Genomic DNA, 23,961 nt, shown 5'->3' with positions numbered 1-23,961 from the left:
CTTAGTTACTCTTTTACAATAAATCCTAAAAATACCTTTCTATACTTCTTTCTTTGATTCATGTTGTGTTGCCATAAGAGACTTCATTCTTTCCACCGTAGAGAATTTCCTTCTTTCTTGAATGCTTTTCAAATATTTTACTTTTAATACTAAAGATGGTTAGATAAACGTGATTCATTAAATTTTGGTATCATCAAAATCAAGCTTTTCCAAGACTTATGGGTCAACATCAACATACATGTATTTATCTCGACCTCGGATCAATTAAATTCTCTGACCAATAAAATTCTCTGTCATGATTGCAAGTACGAGTATAAATAAATAACTTAGTCGCATTTGCTAGTTGACTCAATTCTTTCTCCTAAATAAATACATATATACATAAATCATAATCAATGCAAAAGTTAAAAAAAAAAAAGATATGAAGTTGAGATTCACCAATTTATCAAATATAGGCATAACTAATTGATCTACTTGTATGGGTAGATGGTCCAGGAACATCTGCAGCATCATGACGATTTTAAGAGTTTTGCGCTGAATATCGAATGACTACAGGATCATCCCAGTGTTGTTCCCATTTTCCTCATGTTTCATCATTTATGAATGTGTGCTCTCCAAGCTTCTTTGATCATTCCATCAACAAATGGATCCCAATAAAATTTTTTCTGCAATAACACAATTATTAGTTAAAAATAGGCATATATAAATATTTTTTAAAAGAACTTATATATTTATTATTTTAAATAAATTCTTCCTAATAAAATTTTTTTGTCTCCTATGAAACACCTTTCCAATTAAGGCCGCTAGCATCAATTCGCTCTTAAAAATACCAGTAATAATTCGAGCACAAGCAGATCTAGGTGAAAATATTGACAAAGAAAGACTATATTATTAAAATCTTATAATCCAGATAAATTTGATAAAATAATAAAAATATAAATAATATACTCACAACTCTCCTCCATGCAACTGTAACGGTCGCGCCCCATAAATTCATTCATAGCAAAAGACTAGGACTTTTGTGAGCTAGAAATTGCATTTCTTGGACCTAGCTCCTAATCATTAGAGTGAACTGATAGATATGATTGCGGTGTCAAAGGCTCACCTTCAAATGTCGAAGGAGTTCCTAAACCCGGATTATGTGTAGTTACTGAAAAGTGTTTGAATCTAACCATCTTTGTAATTAAAAGACAAGTTAAAAATATATGTTTTGTATTTTATATACAGAAAATTTGGTAGAGTATCCCTTAAAAAATTGAACATCTCATAATTACTATCATAATTACTATCAACAATAAAACCTACATAAAATATTATATTGCATAATAAATATCGCTTTTCTCAAATGCACACTTCAATTATCAATTAAAAATTATATTCATAGATCAATTTATATGCAAATATCAATTAGTATCACAAGACAAATAAAGTTCAATTTGCTCTATATTTGATTGAATTTCAATATAATGGTATTCTCTATGAAAAAACATCCATAATTGCAAATTAAAACTTCTAACATATATTATAACAATCTTTATTCATTGTCACTATCATCATCATATTCCACGAGTTCATCTTTATCTTCTTCTTAGCTTTCGGTTGAAGAAATTAGATATGGCTCATTTGGTTCTTCTTCTTCAATATCTTCAAGATCTAAAGATTCACTACATAGATCATCTAAATTTTCAACTTGATCTTGTAAATGTGTAACAATTTGAAGCACTTGCTCTTTTTCATCTTGAAATGCTTGGTTTGACATTTGGTTTGTTAAATTTGACTTAGGTGTCATGACAACGAATCTAGACCTCACTTTGTATATTGCATACCAGTCAACCTTGTCTCTTTTTAGGTTGTGATAAGGAATATAAACTACTTGCTCAACTTGGGAAGCAAAAATCAATAGCTCATATTTATTTAATCTCTATCGATTATTGATATCCAGCAAGTTATATTGCTTGTGAGATTTGATACCAATATTTAGAGTTAAATCAAACCATTCACACTTAAAGAGTATTGCTCTCTTTATTGGTAATACAGGATACTCTAATTGAATCACCTCAGTCAAAATACCATAGTAGTCATATTGAACCTCGAATGCAAACTCTCCATTATTCATCGTGGATCGATGAACACCATGTCTGATTGTGTGAAATCTAACAATTTACAAAATAAACAGAGTATGATTTCACACTTCTCAGTAGTCCTTCTACTATATCCTTGATAAATTTATTATCTATATTTGAAAATTTTGCCTAACAAAAAATAACAAAAAATTCTCATGTAAATTTTTTGCACATAAGATTAATTGTTCAAATGACATTTACATGTAAACTTTTCTCATATTTACATAAGCTTTGAACCAATCAGAAATTTTTTTTTTAGGGAATCTTCAATGACTCACTGATATCTTGATGCATTTGTCGCATATCATTCATGAACACATTGAATTTAAAGTTTAAAAGGTAGTTATTAAAAATAAATGAATATTAATTGACTTGACATTTGATCAATTAAATTGAAATTTAATATAATAAACTTACTTAAGATATGTATCAATTTCTAGGCAATTTAATGAGATATATATTTGGGCAGCCTTATATTCTTTATCAGACAACATCCTCAATTTTGTCTTCCCATAAAAACGGCCTGAAAACTTGAATATAGATAAATTTTCTTCATGTTCAACAGAATCTCCACCATCATTATTACGGGATACTTGATGTTTATATGTGATTTTATGAGATCCACAATCATGCGCACAAAAATTGGATGCTTCTTCTATTAAGTATGCATTACATATTAAGTCCTCTACTTTTGCTTTGTTCTTTAGATTTTGCTTCAGGTGGTGCAAAATCTGAAAAATAATAGCACTACTAAGAATCAAGCTTAGTGTATATAAATATATAATGGTCGAATTATGACCTCTCAAAAGGATACATCCATCTATATTGTACTGGAACTGCAATTTTAGCTTCACATGGCAAATGAATGAGAAGATGTTCCATTGAGTCAAAAAAGGCAGGTGGAAATATACACTCTAATTTACAAATTATGATTCGTATATCTTGATCCAAATGCTCCATGTCTGTGACTTTGATATTTGTAGATGTAAGGTTTTTGAAAAACAAACACAATTAAGTAATCTCTACATGCCAGACCATATTCAAAAGAAATTCACGAAATGATATAGGTAATAATCTCTACATAAACACATGGCAATCATGACTCTTCATCCCGAAAAGTTTAAATTTCTGCATATCAACACACCTACCCATGTTCGACACATAATCGTCGGGAAACTTAAGACTTTTTACCCACTCACATAAAACATATTTCTGTAGTTTATCAAGTGTGTAGCAAGCATTGGAATATTTACCTATATGCATATTTCTTTCCAATTCCTTTTTACGACATAACGATGTCATATCTTCCCTCGCTTTAGCATTATCCTTCGTTTTCTCTTCAATATTCATCACTGTTTTAAAAGTGTTCTCAAATACATTTTTCTCGATGTGCATGACATTTAAGTATGTCGAATGAGATTTGAAGACCAATACGGTAAATCCTAAAATATGCTTCGTTTCCGCCATCCAGTATTTCTGGATATGGCTACATTCATAGATTTACCATTAAAGTCTAACTTTTCTAAGCCCCAAGTCATCTATCTAAAGAAATGTGTCTCCACTACTCAAAATAGGAGGTGTCTCAAACATGCATACTTTCCCCTTGAGAAAATTTGTTTGATTCCATCTGAACGAATGGTCCATAGGAAGAAACTTACGATGATTGTCAAACCAGCTAACCTTTTCCTCGTGATTAAGTGAAAATGCATCTGAATGCTCTATATAGTAAGGACATGCTAATTTCCCTATAGTACTCCATCCAGACAATATTGAATATGCATGGAAATCACTAATTGTCCATAGAAGAGTAGTTTTTATTTGAAAGTTTTGCTTTCTAGAAACATCATATGTTTGCAGCCCAACTTCCCACAATCGAGTTAGCTCAGCAATCAATGGTTGTAAATAAACATCTGATCATTGCTTTGGATTTTGTGGTGCTGGGATGATATGGTAAAAAACATGAATCGATCTTTCATACAGATTTCAGGAGGCAAATTATAAAGTGTAATAATTACCGGCCAATATCAATATTGTTGTCTTAACTGTCCAAATGGTTAAAATCTATCAGTATAAATCCCAAGTGAACATTTCAACTTTCTGCTGCAAATATTGGATGGGTGTGATTAAAGTGCTTCCAAGCTTCAGAATTGGTATATGCTCATCATTTCAACATCATTTTCCATGTTATGCTCATCATGCCATCGCATATGGATGGCTATTGCTTCTGAAGAATAAAGTCTTTGAAGCCTTAGTGTCAAAGGAAAGTAGTACATCTTCTTAGCTAGTATATATTTTCCTTTCTTGACCTATTCTTAGGCTTATATCCAACGTGATCACAAAATTTACAAACTATCCAATAACTTTATTCTTCCCAATAAATCATGCAGCCAAGCTTACAGTAATCAATTTTTCAACCGGTAGACCTAACCCATGCATAAGCTTTTCCGTATTATAGAAACTGTCTACAAACTTATTATCATTAGGTAAGACTTCACTCATAAAATTAACAATTGCATCGTAGCATCTATCAGAAAAATGGTGCTCAGACTTAATATTCAACATTCAAGCAATAGCTGATAATTGAGAATGTTCTCCACAACCAAGCCACAATTCCTTTTCAGCAGCATTTAGCATGTCAAAGAACTTCTGAGAATTTGGATTAGGAATTTCATTTATATTCTCAGACTCATTATTGAGAGGATGAAAACTTAAAGTCATGCCTTGTAAATGGGAACCAGCCACATCCAAAACCATATTTCTATAAGGATCATTATAACTGGGATCAAGTTCTAGTGTTTGATTTGTGAACTCAACTTCATTTGTTGAAGCCCTATATGGCTCACTGTGTCTATTTCATTCATAATAATCTGGTCTAAATCCCCACTTCATCATATGTAATTTTACATCATCAATATGGAGGTACTTTTGATTATTGAATTTTCTACATGGATATCGAATTTTACTTCCATCCATAAATTCTGGATTACTACACGCAAACTATATAAATGTATCCAATCCAGCTAAAAAATAAGGGTTCAATAGGCCATCTGTTGCAATCTAGCATACATCCATGTTCTAGTAGTACTCATGTTATATTCCTACTGCAATATGTAAATATCAATATGCAAATAGGCCATTAAATAGGTATAGACCTAACCCATTCAAAAATGCATCATCTCCACCGTACAACACGATTGATGTTTTTTTCATATATTTGATCAAATTCTAGCAGCATCTCCCCTTAGTTCTCTAAGTGTATGGAATAGATTGTACACCCAAAGAACAAAGGGGAACTACTGGTAGAACTTAAACAAATATATGGAAAAATAATTCAAACGTCTGATGACTAGCAGAGTATACAATTCTGAACTGTCTATAAAGACAATTCAAAGCCCCCTCACATGAAATATGAGTAGGATAAGGATGGGCATATATATTTAATAATATTTGGGTACTCTATTAGAAAACAAATAGAGTTGTTCCTCAAATTTTTTTAAAAAAAAGAACTAATTGCTAGCTATACAATATGCATAAAAAAATTGTTTGATTCAATCAAAGTAGCTTTTGCAACCATATAAATATTAAAGACAATTTCATTTTAATTATACATAATAGGAGTCATACCTGATATTCGAGTGTACTTTTAGAAAATCTCGGGTTGGTTTTTAAACTCACCTCTCTGAAAAAAAGCTTCTTTGCAACCACACAACCTAGATTCGCTGCAGAAATAAATACAAAAGAGAAATGAGACCACAACAAATACACACAAATAGGCAAGGGACTAATTTGAGAAGCCGCAAATGCAGAAAGAAATACAAACAAGAAGTGAGATTGCAACCAGCACTCTCTGCACTATGTGCAGTGCAACAAGGCATTCTGCAGCAATGCAGCAAATGCCTTGCTACACACACCTTGCTGCAGCAATGCAGCAAGTGCCTTGTTGCAGCAATGCAGCAAGTGCCTTGTTGCACAGTGTGTGTAGCAAATGCCTTGCTGCAGCAGTAGTGCAACAAGGCTTGCTACAGCAATGCAGTGCTTTGCTGCAGTAGTAGTGCAGCAAGGTTTGTTGCAGCAATGCAGAAAGTGCCTAGCTGCTACAGCAGTGCAGTAAGCAGTAAGGCTTGCTGCATTGCTGCAGCAAGTGCCTTGCTGCTACAGCAGTGCAGTAAGCAGTAAGGCTTGCTGCATTGCTGCAGAAGCAGTATAGCAAGGCTTGCTACAGCAAGTGCCTTGGTGCACTGTGTGTTCAGCAAGTCCTTGCTGCAACAATATTTTAAATTTTGAATTACAAAGAACATGAGACCCACCAGGAATGTGAGAGTTTTTCTTTAATTTCTTGGTGCATAATGCAAGAGAGGAAAAAAAAAAAAAAGGTTTAGTGCAGATTTCTTCAGATTTCTGTTTTAGGTAGCCTTACATTCTTCATCAAAGAGCAAAATGCTATAAAGTGCAAAGGGAGGGTTTATTCACATTCTTCATCATTGCTCATCTACCGATTCTAAAGACCCACCAGATCCACATTATCAATGAAAAGAATATTAAAAAAATTCTCTCAATTGTAAGGAGTATAATACTAAAACAAAGAAAACATATTAATTGAAAGCTCATAAAATCCTAAATCACAAAGAAAAATAATAAAACCTGGAAATGAAGCCAGCCAAGTTGCAATCAAGAGAGAGGAAGAGAGACGAAGAAAGGTCAAGAAGAAAGAGGGATTTGCGAGAGAAGGAGAAAGCACAGCAAGCTGAGAGATAGGGATTTGCGAGAGAGGGAGAGAGTGCAAGACTGAAATAAAATTGGAGGGAGCACAAGATTCGCAAGAGAGGGACAGAGCACAGCGATTTGCGAAAGAGGGAGGGAGCTAAGAGAGAGGAATTTGCGAGAGATAGAGGGATTTCTACATTATAATAATATATGTTAGAATAAATTTTTAAATTAATTAATTAATTAAATAAATATTTCTGACAAACAATTATCATCAGTAAAATTTTAAAATATAATTTATTTTACCAACGACCAACGTCATCATAATAAATTAAATTAGAAATTAATTTGTTAAATTATTTAAAATATTGAAATAAAATTTCAAATTACCGATAACACGAGGCATCAATATGTAGTCGGAATTAAATTAAATTGAAAATTAATTACTTATATAGTACTGTCGATCGTTGAGAATATATTAAAACTGTGAAATAAAATTTCACATTACCAACGATAATAGACGTTAATAATAAATAAATTTTTTAATTTAACTAATAAAATATTACCGACGACTCTTGATCATCTATAATTTATAATTATAATTTATTTTACCGATAATTATTATCGTAGATTATAAATAAATTTTTTAAATTAATTAATAAAATATTATTGACGATACATGATTGTTAATAATATTTAAATTTTAAAATGTAATTTATTTTACCGACGACTATTATTATTGATAATAAATAAAATTTTTAACTTAATTAATGAAATACAATTTACGTTATAGATCAATGTTGTCGTAGGTAATAAATTAATTTGAGAATTAATTTCTTAAATATATACAATTCATTGTTATGGCATCAGTAAAATGTAGGTATAATTTGTTTTAACATTTATTTTTTTATTTTGGCAAGTACATCAATAAATTGAGAATAATTAATTAAAAATTCCCAATAAATTATTATTGTTGGTAATTATTGGCTGTATAATTTTATTTTTTTAATGAATAATTATCAAAAAATAATTTATACTTGAAGATTTTTCATAATTTTATTTTATATTTTCAAAATAATTAATTTAAATCTATAATTTTAAATTTTTAAAAACTGCATCTAATCATTAAAAATTTTATTAACTATTAAGAGATGCTACATTATTATATCATCGTATTATCATAATATAATATAAAATAAAAATAAATTAATTCAAATAATCTAAATATTTTACTCAAATCATATTTATGTTCTACGCTTTCAATTTTGAATAATTAAATTAAATTTTTAAGACTTGTCATAATTTTATTTATAAGCTCAAATTAATTTTGATAAAAATTTGAAATTATCATCCTATCATCCTACTTGATATTTTTATTATTTTTTATTTATTGACTATAATAACCAAAATATTTTTATGGATCCACGTTTATATCTTGATTTTTTTAGTTTATTGGACAAAATAATCCAAACATTTTAAGAATTCATATTTATATCTCAATTCAATATTGAATAGTTGCAAAAACAATTATCAAGATACCTAGAAAATCAGTGATCGCATCCTTGACGCCGATGAAGAAAAAATTAAATTGATCTATCGCTTTTTTCGCAATTTTGATGGTAATAAAGAGGATAAAACCTAAACGAATGGCAATAAAAGTAAAAATAATGGATAAGGAAGGCTAGTTTGGAGAAGAAAATAGTTATGTGGAGATAAATAATCGTTTTTTTCTCTAAACTAATATTTTTTGCCTATTACTTTTTTCTTTGTTATTCACCGCAAAAAAAGACTATCAGCGATGGATTTAGCGATGGAAATTATTTCTGTCGAAAAAAAAAATTAGCGACAGATCAGCGACGAATACTTTATTTTTATATTTTCGACGGATTTGCGATGGATTAGCGACGAATTTTAAAAATATTAGCGATGAAATTTATTCTATTGCTAATTCATCAGAAAATGCGAAGAATATAAAAAAAAAACCCTAATCATCTCTTTCATCCTCTCTTTTGATTTCAGCTGCTGTCTTCCTCTCCTCTCCTCTCCTCTCCTTGCCGTAAGACCCTTCTCTTTACCATTGTCGCCACCGCCGTTACTGCTAATCCCGCTGTCGCCGCTGCCAATACTGCTGTCGCTCGTTGTTGCTGTTGCTGTCGCTCGTTGCTACTGTTGTTCTCGCTGCCACCGCTATTGTCGCCACCGCCGCCACTGCTGCTGTTGCCGCTCGCCGCCACTGCTGGTGACCTTGTTCAACCTACCAATTTAGGAGTGGGGTACAGTCCATCTTGCATAATTTTTTTACTTTCTTATGATTATGGGTTTACAGAGATTGAGTGCACCATTGGGATAATTTTAATTGATCTGTTTATTGTGCATAGTTTTACTATTGCTATTTTTAGTAAATCCTATGGTTCTTTGCAATTTGTTCATCCCTTTTGCCTAGTATTCTGTATGGTGGAATGGCTATGAATATGGATGCAATTTGCTTTTACTTTTCCTCCTCTACTTGATGCAATTCGCCTAGTTTCTTCCTTTATTTTGCTGAAAGTAATTTTTGATACCAAACTCGAAAATCTTTGGCTTTGCTTTTACTTTTCCTCCTCTACTTGATGCAATTCGCCTAGTTTCTTCCTTTATTTTGCTAAAAGTAATTTTTGATACCCAACTTGAAAATCTTTGGTCCCTATGATAATCTTGCTTTAGCATACTTTCTATTTGAAATTAATCAATTTATTAAAAGCTGCTCATGGCTTGGCATTAGAGAACCCATTTCCTTGGGTGGACCAACAAAGTATGATGAGATAAAGACTCGCAAACTTAAAGAGGTTTACTTGTAGTTTTGTTTGTTATGTTTTTCATTATTGTGATCTAGTCAAAGTAGTGGTTCTGCACTTGCTGATTTCAAAATATGTAGGATGTATAGTTTTTGCAAGATTTGGGATTGTACGAGAGTCCGAAGGAGGTTGTGAGTAAAGAGAAAGTGCTTGCGAAACTAGACCAGGTTGAAATTTATTTCTATGGACTTGTATGCATTATATATATATATATATAAATTTTAGTAGGGGATCAAAATATTTGATTGCTTTGAGTTATGGTGCCAGTCTATCTTGAATTGATGAAAGAAGCATGATTTTGGTCTAAGAAGCTAGCAACTATGTTATTTATTGTTAAAGAATTAAAAAAAAGGGAAGATTTAAAACGAAAAAGAAGGGTAAAGAAAGCAGTTTTAGAAATATTTAATTGTTAAAACCATAGTCAGTAAAAAAATAGGTAAACCTTAGATTCTGAAGTTCTAAATTTTAATAGCCTTTAAAAAAAAAAGAATCAACTGTATTGATATATTCATATTGAATTATAGGATTCATCAACCGTATTTTAATAGCCTTGTATGTTGAACAATTTAATTATTGTCGTTGTTGAATGCTTATGCATTAAAATAATAGTTGTAAATATTAGAAATCCAACAGCATAATTGATTCATAGGTAACCCACTTAATAAGTATTTTTAATAATTATTTAATACAATTTCACATATTTGGATCATGCAGCTTGTGCTGCTACTGTGCAGCATGCATGCTTGTTGCTGCTCCACAGTAGCAGTTGCTGCTATTGTGTAGCAGCAACAGTTGCTGTTATTGTGTAGCAGCAATAGTTGCTATTGCGTGCAGCATGCATGTTGCAACAGCTTGTGCTGCTCAAGCTGCACTCAATAGCAACTGCTGCTGTTGTGCAGAGCAACAATAGCTCGTGCTACTCTGCAACATGCATGCAGCAGCTTGTGCTGTTGCTATTGTACAGCATGACCAGTAGTTGTTGCTGTGCTGTGAATGCTGCACTCAGCAGCGGCAACAGTATGAGCATTTCTGCTTATGCTGCAGCACCATTTGTCACTCATTTGGTGCCCTTTGCATTCCATCACAATGTAAAGCATTTGTCACTATTTTGGTTCAGACTTGTGTAACTTTTGATTAACTATAAATTTAGAGGATTGTCCATGGGTTAGTGAAGAATTTTATTTTAAAAGACAAACCCTATCCATTTATGACATTTGTCGTCATTATTTTAAACTTTCTAACAGCTCATTCTAAATCAAACAGCCCTAAATTGAACAAACATGGGTCAGAACAAAGGTTATATTTATTTATTTTCTCATTAACTTATTGAGGATTTGCTGTAAATATGCCTGCTACTACACTATTGTCATTTATCGTGGAACTCATTTTTATAACTTTTGATATATATAGTTTGGCTTGGTCGGTTTACTTTACGTGCCTTCTGATGACCGCTGGATTTCTTCACCCCGGTCTAGGGCCAGGCCCATGGTACCAGCTTTAAGACCGGGCTCCAGTTAGCTTCCTCAATCAGGCCGACCCAGTCCATACGGCCCATTAAACAGATCCTATCTGGGCTCAACTTTAATCCTATCTTTAGGCCCAGCTCGGAATTAGGAAGGGGATCAACCCATATGTCTTGTGGGTCCATCTGCATGCACGCCCAGGGGGAATCAGAGGCCGTTACGCATGGGGCAGGGACCTGATATTCTCGTACGTCCGTATCAACATGGCAGGGACAGGTGGCCCAATGACAGACAGTTTGTTATACGTCACTAGCGGACAAAAGAAAACAGATAAAAGGAGGATTTTCCTCCTCTAGAAAAAAGCTTTTGGCTAAGTTTATAGAACCCTTGTAAAACTCTATTTTTCTGGATCTCAAATCATCAATTGGCGCCGTCTGTGGGAAACGAAGGAGATCTTTTCATCGCCGAAGTTCCACTCTTACAATACCCACTGAGATCCACGATGGCTAACCACAATGAAAACAACACCATTAACACTCCCAATGACTTGAACTCTGTCCAAGAGGGGGCAGCAGTTCTCTTTCTCCAGTCCTACAACTCCAAACAACCAACTACCCATCTCTTTCAACCCCTCGCCAAGCCTGGCAGGGAATGTGCCCGCCGCTGCCTTGTCCAACCAAGACCTCCAAACCATCGCCCTTCAGTTACAAAACACCGCCCACTGGCTGGGGCAGATGATGCAACAACGGGGCCTCAGTACCCCAATAAATATGTTGCCGGTGGTAGAAGAGCCCCGGACCAATGAATCTCAGCCTACCTTCAACCATCTCCAAACCGTCAGTCGAGAAATCAGAGACGGGGGGAGAAGAGCTGAAGAAGAGGAAGAGCCGGAAGCTCGAGTTCATGGAAGGAGGGTGAGGGAAATGATTGAGAATGATGAGGCCGACAGTTACTCTGCCGGAACAACCAAGCGGACGAGAAGCGAAGCGGAGGAAGAGGAGTACCGCCGGGAGAGGAAACCCAGGCAAGAGGAGGAGAGTGTAGACCAAAAGCTGCAAAAGATGAGAGAGCAGCTCTTGGCCGAGTTGGGAACGAAGGATCATAATCAAACTCTCCTGCCCACCTCTTTACCCTTCTCGACGTGGGTGCAGCAGGAGATGGTTCCCAAAAAATTTATGATGCCGCCTATGGTCGCATATGACGGAGCTGGGAACCCCCAGGAGCACGTCTTGAACTACAAAACTTTCATGGAACTGCAGACTTTATCAGATGCCTTGATGTGCAAAGTGTTCCCAACGACGCTCTCGGGGCCAGCACGGGCATGGTTTAACAGCCTTGAGACTGGAAGCATCAGAAGCTTTGGAGATCTGGCCACTCGCTTCATCAGCCGGTTCATTGCCGGGGTGCCTGCAGACAGAAAGACAAGTTATCTGGAGACAGTCAGGCAGAGAAGGGATGAATCGCTCAGGGAATATGTTGCCCGTTTCAATACGGAGGCCTTGCAGATTCCCGAGCTAGATAAGGGTAGAGCAATGGAGGCCATGCAGAAAGGGATGACTTCGCCCGAGTTCTTTAGCTCGTTGAGCAGGAAGCCCCCTACCTCACTGGCCGAGCTGATGAAGAGGGCAGAGAAATACATAAGGCAGGATGATGCCTTGATGACGAGCAGGTTCGCCAAAGGAGTGGCAGATAAGGGGAAAGCCCCGGAGGAAAGGAGGCTGGAAAGGTAGGAGAAAAAGCAAGGCAGAAGGCCTGAGCCCTACAGACAACCTTGGGAGCGAAGGGACTAAAGACCCCTCCCTCCTAGGGTCCCAGAATAGAAATCACTTCCGCCTTGGGTTCCAGAGAAGCCGACCCCACTCAATGCCTCCAGAGCCGAAGTGCTCATGGCCGTCCAAGATAAGGAGTTCTTACAATGGCCTAGACCTATGAGAACGAAAGCAGACCAACGAGATCCTGACAAATACTGTCAGTATCATTGCACACATGGCCACGACACCAATAACTGCTTCCAGTTGATTACTGAGATCGAGAGGCTGATAAAGAGGGGACACCTCAAGAACTTTGTGAAGAAACCGGAGGGACAAAGGCCTCAGCCAAACCCAGCAGCGCAAACACTCAGGAGAATGGGAGCGGAGCCAGTGAATGATGGGTCCAGTGGGACCATCAACATGATCGTTGGAGGAACAGGAGGTCGAATGAGCCGGTGAAGCAGAAGAAAAGGGTGGTAGGAAGGGAAAAGCAACAGGCCACCAGGGAGGAGGTACGAAAGCTAGAGGAGGTTGGGTTTTTTAGGGAAGTGATGTACCTACAATGGTTAGCAAATCCTGTATTAGTCAAGAAAGCCAATGGCAAATATAGGATGTGTATAGACTTCACTGACCTAAATCAAGCATGTCCTAAGGATTGTTACCCCCTCCCTGACATTAATAAAATGGTCGACTCTACGGCCAGTTTTGATTACATGTCTTCTTTGGATGATATGTCTGGTTATCACCAAATCCCAATGGACAGGTCGGATGAAGAAAAGACCTCGTTCATAACAGAAGATGGGACTTATTGTTATAAAGCCATGTCCTTCGGGCTGAAGAACGTCGGGGCGACATACCAAAGACTGATGAACAAAATCTTCAAAAGTCAGATTGGTAGGAACGTAGAAGTTTACGTAGAAGTTTACGTAGATGATATGGTGGTCAAAAGCCCAACTTTCCAACAGCACATGGTAGATCTAAGGGAGGCATTCGAGGTGCTAGAACAGTACAGAATGAGGCTGAACCCAGCGAAATGTGCCTTCTTCATCAGGGGAGGAAAATTCCTAGGATACATGGTAAGTGGGAAAGGCATTGAGCCCAATCTTGAGAAACCTAGAAGCTACAGGAAAAAGAGCGGCAGTAGGCAAGTTGGCACCGACCTAAGAAGGCCCATTCAAAACAGCAAAGGTGGTCAAGTCAGGGGTATATCGAATTGAAGATATGCAGGGAAACCCTGAGCCCCATGCCTGGAATATCCAGCACTTGAAAAGGTACTTCCCCTGAGGTATTATCAAATGTAAAAAACCTATCGTATTTTAAAGCATGATAATTGATGACCGCTGGATTTCTCCATCCCATTACGAGGCCGGGCCAATAGTAGCAGCCCACAATCAGGAGGTTCCTAAGCCCCCGAATAAGCCAGGCCCAACCCGTTCATCCTCCTGATCGAACTCCTATTTAAGTCACTCAATCAGACCGACCCGGCCCATTTCAGCCTTAAAGTCAGCCCTTTCCTAGGTTCTGGTCCTTTTTCCTCAAACCCGGTCACAAGAAGAAAAGACTGCGGGTCCAGTCATTTCGCAGCCCTGTCCACTCGCGCGCCGAAGGGAATTAAATGCTTGCTTGACACAGGGAGGGTCCTGGGGTTATCCGTACGTACGGACTTGCACCAAGGGGTAGGTGGTCCTATAGCGGAAAGGCCATCTCGCGTGAGGGAGAAGAAAGAGGATAAAAGGGAGGAAACACTCTCCTCTAGGGCTAAGTTTTTTGCTAAGTTCACAGAACCCTTGTAAAACCCTATTTTCTGGATCTCAGATCATCAATTGGCGTCGTCTGTGGGAAACGAAGGAGATCTTTTCATCGCCGGAGTTGTGCCACTCTTACAATACCCACTGAGATCCACGATGGCTAACCACAATGAAAACAACACCATTAACACTCCTAACGACTTGAACTCTGTCCAACAGGGGCAGCAGTTCTCTTTCTCCAGTCCTACAACTCCAAATAACCAACCACCCATCCCCTTCAACCCCTCGCCGAACCCAGCAGGAAACATGTCTGGAGCTGTCTTATCCAACCAGGACCTCCAGGCCATGGCTCTCCAGTTACAAAACACCGCCCACTGGCTGGGGCAGATGTTGCAACAGAGGGGCCTTAGTACCCCTGCGAATATGTTGCTAGTAGTAGAAGAACCCCGGACCAATGAACCTCAACCTACCTTCAATCACCCTCAAACCGTCAGTAGAGAAACTGGAGAAAGAGGGCGAAGAAAGGAGGGGAGAGGAAGAACCGGAGGCCCGAGTTCACGGAAGGAGGGTGAGAGAGCTGATAGAGAACGACGAGGCCGATAGTTACTCTGCCAGAATAACCAGAAGAACAGGGAGCGAGGCATGGGAGGAGGAATGTTGCTTGGAGAAAAGGCCCAGACAGGAAGAAGAGAGTGTAGATCAAAAGCTGCAGAAGATGAGAGAGCAGCTTTTGGCCGAGTTAGGGGCGAAGGACCCTAGCCAAACTCTTCTGCCTGCCTCTTCACCCTTCTCAAAGTGGGTGCAGCAGGAGACCGTCCCAAAGAAATTTATGATGCCACCTATGGCGGCGTACGATGGAATCGGGAACCCTAGAGAGCACGTCTTGAGTTACAAGACCTTCATGGAGTTGCAAACTTTATCAGACGCCTTGATGTGCAAGGTATTCCCAACAACGCTTACGGGCCGGCGCGGGCATGGTTCAACAACTTGGACGCTAGGAGTATCAGGAGCTTCGGGGATCTGGTGAATGCCTTCATCAGCCGGTTCGTTGCTGGGTGCCTGCAGACAAGAAAACGAGTTATTTGGAGACGGTGAGGCAGAGGAGAGATGAATCGCTCAGGGAATATGTCGCCCGTTTTAATACAGAGGCCTTGCAGATCCCCGAGCTAGATGAGGGCAGAGCGGTGGAGGCAATGCAGAAAGGGACGACCTCGCCCGAGTTCTTCGGTTCATTGAGCAGGAAGCCTCCCACCTCACTAGCGGAGCTAATGAAGAGGGCAGAAAAATACATCAGGCAGGATGATGCCTTGGTGACGAGCAGGTTCGCCAGAGGAGCGGTAGATAAGAGAAAAGCCCCGGAGGAGAGAAGGCCGGAAAGGTAGGAAAAGAAGCAAGGCAGAAGATCTGAAACCTATAGACAGCCTTGGGAGCGAAGGTGTAACGACCCCAAAATGGACCGTCACCGGCGCTAGGATTCAGGTCAGCTTAAGGCCGCCAGAACCCGTAGCAAGCCTGCAATACTCTCTGTGTACCTGTAAATCTCATACATGATCAAACATAATCTGTGAAAATAAAAACTCTTTTTTTCTGTACCAGGGCTTAACCTGTGCATGCACTATCTCTGTACCCTGTACTCTGTACCCCTGACTAGAGCTTGCTCTAGATGGGTTGTATCATACCTGTTAAGCCTGGTTTATCACATACTCTGTAAAACATATACATATACAGATCATGTACACAACACAAGATTTACAACACAAACCACTAAGTCAAGCACATATCTAACTGAATATACAACAAGCACATCTCTTTACTATTACATGTCCATTCTAAGCTATTACAAGTGTCTTCTCTTTTTCTGAACTCTTCTGAACATCCCCTGAACACTGTACACTGAACCTGCAAGACTGGGGTTAAGGGAGTGGGATGAGCTCTATAGCCCAGTGAGTAGAATAATAAAACAATTCATTAACATATGATCTGATGGAATGCATCATAACACAGACAATCCACATCAAAGGTAAACCTGTCACCACATAGTCCCAGTAAACCGTGCCAGGCCGTAGACTGGGGTCCTGGACTTCCTATACCATATATGTATATGTGTATATAACACCTGTACTTACCATTTGCCAACATAGACCATATGCCTATACCCGCCAGGCCGTAGAATGGGGTCCTGGACTTCCTATACCTGTCAGGCCGTAGAATGGGGTCCTGGTCTTCCTGTCTGGAACTACTGGATCATTCAGCATTTACCCACACCAACAATTAAACTATGCAATGCAACATCTTTGTGAAGTCTAATGCAATCAACCTATTGCATATATATGATGCATGAAATATGCTAAAAGCAGGTAATGTCTTAATGAAAACAAGTAATCAGTTTAGTTCCACTCACCTCTGGCTCTGGACTGACTCTGCAGGTTTAGTAAACTCTGGAGCAGTACTCACTGCTGCTCTCTCTGGTTCCTCTGGTCTGTATAAGCACAGAAAGACTCAATATGAGGGACCAAACTATCCGAACGGCATCACTAAGAACTCATAATGCCCATATCTGATTCTGAAAGCTGTTTTAGGCACATCTGCCTCTCTGACTCTCAACTGATGATATCCGGATCTCAGATCTATTTTAGAGAAACAACCTGCTCCAGCTAGCTGGTCAAATAGATCATCAATCCTAGGCAGAGGGTATCTATTCTTGGTAGTGACCTTGTTTAACTGTCTGTAGTCAATGCAAAGTCTGAGGGATCCATCCTTCTTTTTGACAAAAAGTACTGGAGCACCCCAAGGTGAGGTACTCGGGCGGATGAAACCCTTATCTACCAAGTCCTGCAACTGGTCTTTCAATTCTTTTAACTCAGCTGGCGCCATCCTGTAGGGAGGAATAGAGATAGGTCTGGTCCCAGGCAACAATTCAATTTCAAACTCTATCTCCCTACCAGGCGGTAATCCTGACAAGTCGGCTGGGAACACATCTGGAAACTCTCGAACTACTGGTAGCGAAGCTGGTTCCCTAACCTGACTGTCTAGCTCTCTCACATGAGCTAGAAACCCCTGACAACCCCTCCTAAGCAAACGACGAGCCTAAAGGGTTGAAATCAGACCTCTGGGTGTACCTCTCCGATCTCCTCTGAAGACACACTCTGACCCATCCTGGTCTCTAAGACGAACTACCTTGTCTCTACAGTCCAACGTAGCACCATATGTAGATAACCAATCCATCCCTAGAATGACATCAAAATCTGTCAAATCTAGAACCACAAGGTCAGCTGGAAGGTATCTACCCTCTATGAACACTGGACTGAAGCGACAAACTGACACTGCCACTGATGGGTCACATTTGGGTCCACTGACCTAGAGAGGATACTCTAACTCATACCTAATCAAACCCAATCTCTCTATGGCTCTCGAAGCAATAAAGGAATGAGAAGCACCGGGGTCCATCAAAGCATACACATCTGAACATCCAATGATGAGATTACCTGATACCACTGTGTTCGATGTATTAGCCTCCTCCTGAGTCACAGTGAAAATCCGTCTGGGGCTACAGGATTTCCACCTCGGGAACCGGCTGCTGACGTAGAGGCTGCCCCTCTCCCTCTACCTCTGCCACTACTCTGAGGCATGGCTGGAGCCACTGGCTGCCCTACTGGCTGTGCTACACTGCCTGAACTCATCTGCTGGGAAGGTGCCACAAAAGTCACCTGAGGACACTCTCGAGCAAAATGCCCTACCTGTCCACATCTAAAACAGGCTGAAGATCCCAACTGACAAGCTCCTCTGTGTGGTCTCCCACATCTCCTACATGCTGGAATTGCTGTGCCAGAGCTTGAGCCACTACCCATTCCCAGACCAGACTTGACTTTACTCCAGAACCTACTCTTTGTTCCTTTTGCCTTATCCCATCTTTTTCTACCTGAGGTGCCTGAACTGGGGGCCTTAGAACCCGAAGCCAGTGCCTTTGACTGTTTTTGAATATTGGCACTAGCTTCCATCTTTCTAGCTGCATCCACAATAGAGTGGAAACTCTCCTTTTCTGCTGGAAGGATCAAAGAAGAATACCTGGGATGAAGTCTCATGGTATATCTTCTAGCTTTCTTCTTATCAGTATCATAGGCCTGACCCACGTACTGCAGCAAATCTAGGAACTTATCCGTAAACTCATCAACCGTCATCTCATCTGTTTGTCTCAACTGCTCAAACTCTATTATCTTCATCTCCCTGGAACTATCAGGAAAAGCCCATCCTGCAAACTCATTAGCAAACTCTCCCCATGACATACTGTTACTTCTGGGCACTATATAGTTCTTGAACCATTCCCGAGCCTTCCTACACTTCAATGTAAACCCTGCCATCTCAATGGCTCTACTATCATCTGCACCCAACTCATCAGTAATCATTTTCACCACTCTCAGATACTCAAATGGATCATCTCCTGTATGAAACTTAGGAGCATCCAATTTAAGGTACTCAGTCATCTGCACCTTACTCCCAGATGCACTAGGTGGAGGTACTTGTGCCACAGGGACTACTGGTTCTGTTTGTGGTGGTGGAGGTACTGGTTCATTTATTTCTGGATGTGCTGCACTTGGATGGATAGGGGAGGGTGGATACATAGGATATGGTGGATATGATGGGTAATAGTAAGGATATGGCATATATGGCATGGATGTAGGATATGGGTCAAATCGAGAGTACTCCGACATACCTTCCATCGGATACTCTGGATCCTGGGAAACAGCTGGATAATCAAAACCTGAGGCCTGAACACCTCCCAGAGATTCTCCCATACCTTCATCCATAGACGGATCAGTCTCCATGGCCTCACTCCCTTCCTCTGATCTACCTCCTCTAACTATCCCTCTTCTGCTCTCGTCTACAGACCTTCTAGGGTCTATTGACATGCCTTCCCTGCTAGATCTCTGAGACCTTGCCCTCGGCAATGCAGGAGGACGAGCAGCTAATCCCTCACTATCTGATGGGACTCCAGTCAATCGAGCTGATCGACGAGTTCCTCGCATCTTAACTCTGAAAAACAACACACACTATAGCATATCAGCACATAACATATATCTCAATCATCATACACATGCATATGCATCAAAAAGACAGGACTCCACATCCTATCCTAGTGGACATGAGTTCCTATTGTGCTTGACCAACTGTTATTTCTATGAGCCCGACACTCTCTCTATAGGTCCGATCATGTGAACCTAGGGCTCTGATACCAATCTGTAACGACCCCAAAATGGACCGTCACCGGCGCTAGGATTCAGGTCAGCTTAAGGCCGCCAGAACCCGTAGCAAGCCTGCAATACTCTCTGTGTACCTGTAAATCTCATACATGATCAAACATAATCTGTGAAAATAAAAACTCTTTTTTCTGTACCAGGGCTTAACCTGTGCATGCACTATCTCTGTACCCTGTACTCTGTACCCCTGACTAGAGCTTGCTCTAGATGGGTTGTATCATACCTGTTAAGCCTGGTTTTTCACATACTCTGTAAAACATATACATATACAGATCATGTACACAACACAAGATTTACAACACAAACCACTAAGTCAAGCATATAGCTAACTGAATATACAACAAGCACATCTCTTTAATATTACATGTCCATTCTAAGCTATTACAAGTTTCTTCTCTTTTTCTGAACTCTTCTGAACATCCCCTGAACACTGTACACTGAACCTGCAAGACTGGGGTTAAGGGAGTGGGATGAGCTCTATAGCCCAGTGAGTAGAACAATAAAACAATTCATTAACATATGATCTGATGGAATGCATCATAACACAAACAATCCACATCAAAGGTAAACCTGTCACCACATAGTCCCAGTAAACCGTGCCAGGCCGTAGACTGGGGTCCTGGACTTCCTGTACCATATATGTATATGTGTATATAACACCTGTACTTACCATTTGCCAGTATAGACCATATGCCTATACCCGCCAGGCCATAGAATGGGGTCCTGGACTTCCTCTACCTGCCAGGCCGTAGAATGGGGTCCTGGTGTTCCTGTCTGGAACTACTGGATCATTCAGCATTTACCCACACCAACAATTAAACGATGCAATGCAACATCTTTGTGAAGTCTAATGCAATCAACCTATTGCATATATATGATGCATGAAATATGCTAAAAGCAGGTAATGTCTTAATGAAAACAAGTAATCAGTTTAGTTCCACTCACCTTTGGCTCTGGACTGACTCTGCAGGTTTAGTAAACTCTGGAGCAGTACTCACTGCTGCTCTCTCTGGTTCCTCTGGTCTGTATAAGCACATAAAGACTCAATATGAGGGACCAAACTATCTGACGAATAACTCTATTAGACCCCCCAAGAATCTCCGTAAACTCACTCTAAAACTCAAGCAAAGCATGCAAAAGAAAAGCTGGCCAGGACACTTTCGGCGGCAGGTTCGGCGGCCGAAAGTCCTCTTCAGAGATGAAACTCATGCACCTTCGGCGGCCGAATCTTTTCTTTCGGCGGCCGAACCCTTTCGGGGGCAAGTTTCGGGGGCCAAAACACACGCCAGAGACGAAAGTCTCTAACCTTCGGCGGCACCTTCGGCGGCCGAATCCCCCAAACAGAGCCGAACATGCAAACTTCTCGGGGGCAAGCTGTGGCAGCCAAAGCCACCATGCAAGAGGTTCGGCGGCCGAATAAACCTTCGGCTGCCGAACCTGAGTTCATCCAGAACTCAGCCCCGACGGCAAACAAGTTCTTCCATCCCTTCAAGCTCTCAAAACATGCATACCTGAACTCCTTAACACACATATACTCATGTATATGTACAAAGGGGTCCCAAACTACCTAAAAACCCCAACAAACACATCAACTATAACACATAATCATGTTCACATGCATAAACCATCAAAAGCACCCTTCTTCACCCAAGCATGCATCTCTACCCAACCCTTCAGAAAACTTTTGTAACACATGAAAACATGTTCAAGATCTTCACTTACCTCCTGTAAACAAGAAGATGAACGATCTGAATAAAGAGAAATGGAGCAACTCTTCTGCAAAGTCATAAAACTCAAAACTAAGCTTTTTCCTTCAAACTTTCAAAACCTTTTGAAAACTAACACAACTTTGCAGGAGCTGCTAAAAGGCTAGCACATAAATCGGGGGAGACGTGGCCAATCTGGACAGAGTTTGGAGCTAACACCTGTCCAAAATGCTGACTAAGGAATGCTCAATAGTTGGCTAGCCAACTCAGCTTCGGCTGCCGAATCGCATGCAAAACCATGCAACATTCGGGGGCCGAATCTGAGCTTCGGAAGCCGAACATTGGGCACTTTCAGCGGCCGAACTTACCTTCGGCGGTCGAACTTGGCAACAGTCCCCATAGACTTTTCTCTTCAAAACACATATCATTTCAACCTGAAAACCTTAACACAACACATAACACTGAAGAAAACATAAATTCTACCCTTCGATAGAATTCCAACACCCCGGATTCCACCAGACGACAGGAATTCCGGTGCCGGATTCTAGCCGGGTATTACATTCTCCCCCCTTAAGAACATTCGTCCTCGGATGTTCCTAAAATAAACAATAAACACAACAAAGAGGAGGAAACTAACCTCAAAATAGATGTGGATACTGCTGGAGCATAGACTCCCGCGTCTCCCAGGTGCACTCTTCTAAATGATGGTGTTTCCACAAAACTTTCACCATCGGGATCTCCTTGTTCCTTAGCTGTCTGATCTGTGTGTCCAGAATCCGCACTGGGTGTTCCACATAAGTGAGATCCCCTAGAATCTCCACATCAGGCTCACTCACGACCTGATCCGGATCTGACACAAATTTCCGTAGCATAGAAACATGAAATACCGGGTGAATCCTCTCCATAGAAGTGGGTAAATCCAGTTTATATGATACATTTCCGATCCTCTGCAAAATCTCAAAGGGTCCAATGTACCGTGGAGCTAACTTACCCTTCTTCCCAAAACGAACCACTCCTTTCAGTGGAGACACTTTCAGCAATACCCAATCTCTTTCCTGAAACTCTAACAGTTTCCTGCGAATGTCTGCATAACTTTTCTGCCTACTCTGTGCTGTTCTGATCCTCTCTCTGATCACGGGCACTGTTTTACTGGTAATCTCTACCAACTTTGGCCCTGCAAGAGCTTTTTCTCCTACCTCTTCCTAGCAAACAGGTGATCTGCACTTTCTCCCATATAACGCCTCATAAGGAGCCATCCCAATGCTAGCATGATGACTGTTATTGTAGGCAAACTCCACCAAGGGTAGATGCTGCCTCCAAGAACCGCCAAAGTCTAACACACACATTCTGAGCATATCCTCTATGGTCTGGATGGTCCTCTCTGACTGCCCATCAGTCTGTGGGTGGAAAGCAGTACTAAAATCTAATCTTGTGCCCATTGCACTCTGCAGACTTCGCCAAAATCTGGAGGTGAACTGAGGTCCTCTGTCTGAAACTATAGACACTGGGACTCCATGCAATCTCACGATCTCGTCCAGATATACCTGTGCCAACTTATCCACAAAATAGTTACTCTTCACTGGAATGAAATGAGCAGATTTCGTGAGTCTGTCCACAATCACCCATATAGAGTCTATCCTGTTGGACGCTACTGGTAAGCCCACTACAAAATCCATAGCTATGTTTTCCCATTTCCATTCTGGAATCGGCAGTGGGTTAAGCATTACAGCCGACTTCTGGTGTTCTAATTTTACCCGCTGGCAAATCTCACAGGCTGCCACGAACTGCGCCACTTCCTTCTTCATGGCTGGCCACCAATACACCCTCTTCAGATCCCGATACATCTTGGTAGCTCCTTGATGAATACTATATCTTGCATTATGAGCTTCCCTCATAATGTCCTCCTTCAGACTGCTACTGTCTGGTACACAAAGTCGACTCCCAAAATGAAGGATCCCTTTACTATCAAATCTGAACTCTGCACTGTTGCCTGACTGAACAGTCCTGGCAATTTTCATCAATACAGGGTCCTCATGCTGTCTCTGAGCTATCTGCTCCAGAAACACTGGTGTCACTCTCATCTGCGCTATCAACGCACCAGTACCAGACACTTCTAGCTGTAACCCCTCCTCAATGAGCTTGTAAAGCTCTATCACTACTGATCTCCGCTCTGCTGCTATATGAGATAAACTGCCTAGTGACTTCCGGCTTAGAGCGTCTGCCACAACATTCGCTTTACCCGAATGATACTGGATCTTACAATCATAATCACTAAGCAATTCTACCCATCTTCTCTGCCTCAAGTTCAGGTCTCTCTGGCTCAAGATGTACTGTAAACTCTTATGATCAGTAAAGATCTCGCATTTAACTCCATAGA

General features: G+C 40.1%; 1 protein-coding gene and 1 long non-coding RNA gene across 2 annotated transcripts; one reads left to right on the top strand and one right to left on the bottom strand.

The window, feature by feature from the left end:
- Window positions 1–288: 288 nt before the first annotated feature.
- Window positions 289–7,018, bottom strand: LOC110607227. The gene is made up of 3 exons (XR_002486687.2): window positions 6,765–7,018; window positions 5,748–5,842; window positions 289–665 (listed from the first exon to the last, which is right to left on the bottom strand). It is a non-coding gene; the product is annotated as an uncharacterized LOC110607227 (long non-coding RNA).
- A 1,633-nt stretch (window positions 7,019–8,651) lies between these two features.
- Window positions 8,652–14,699, top strand: LOC122722290. Its single transcript, XM_043952709.1, has 2 exons — window positions 8,652–13,387; window positions 13,639–14,699. Exon 1 carries the CDS (start codon window positions 11,859–11,861, stop codon window positions 12,852–12,854), a length of 996 nt encoding a protein of 331 aa, XP_043808644.1. The 5' UTR covers window positions 8,652–11,858; the 3' UTR covers window positions 12,855–13,387; window positions 13,639–14,699.
- The last annotated feature ends 9,262 nt before the right edge of the window (window positions 14,700–23,961 follow it).

The sequence above is a fragment of the Manihot esculenta genome, chromosome 17, assembly GCF_001659605.2.
Source record: "Manihot esculenta cultivar AM560-2 chromosome 17, M.esculenta_v8, whole genome shotgun sequence".
NCBI classification, from domain to species: Eukaryota; Viridiplantae; Streptophyta; class Magnoliopsida; order Malpighiales; family Euphorbiaceae; genus Manihot; species Manihot esculenta.
Note: the sequence above shows the minus strand (reverse complement) of the source record. Positions and strands in the feature narration are given on the sequence as shown.

What these genes read in the sequence shown, in the direction of transcription:
- LOC122722290 (XM_043952709.1), top strand. Translation starts at nt 11,859, where the DNA reads ATGATGCAACAACGGGGCCTCAGTACCCCAATAAATATGTTGCCGGTG.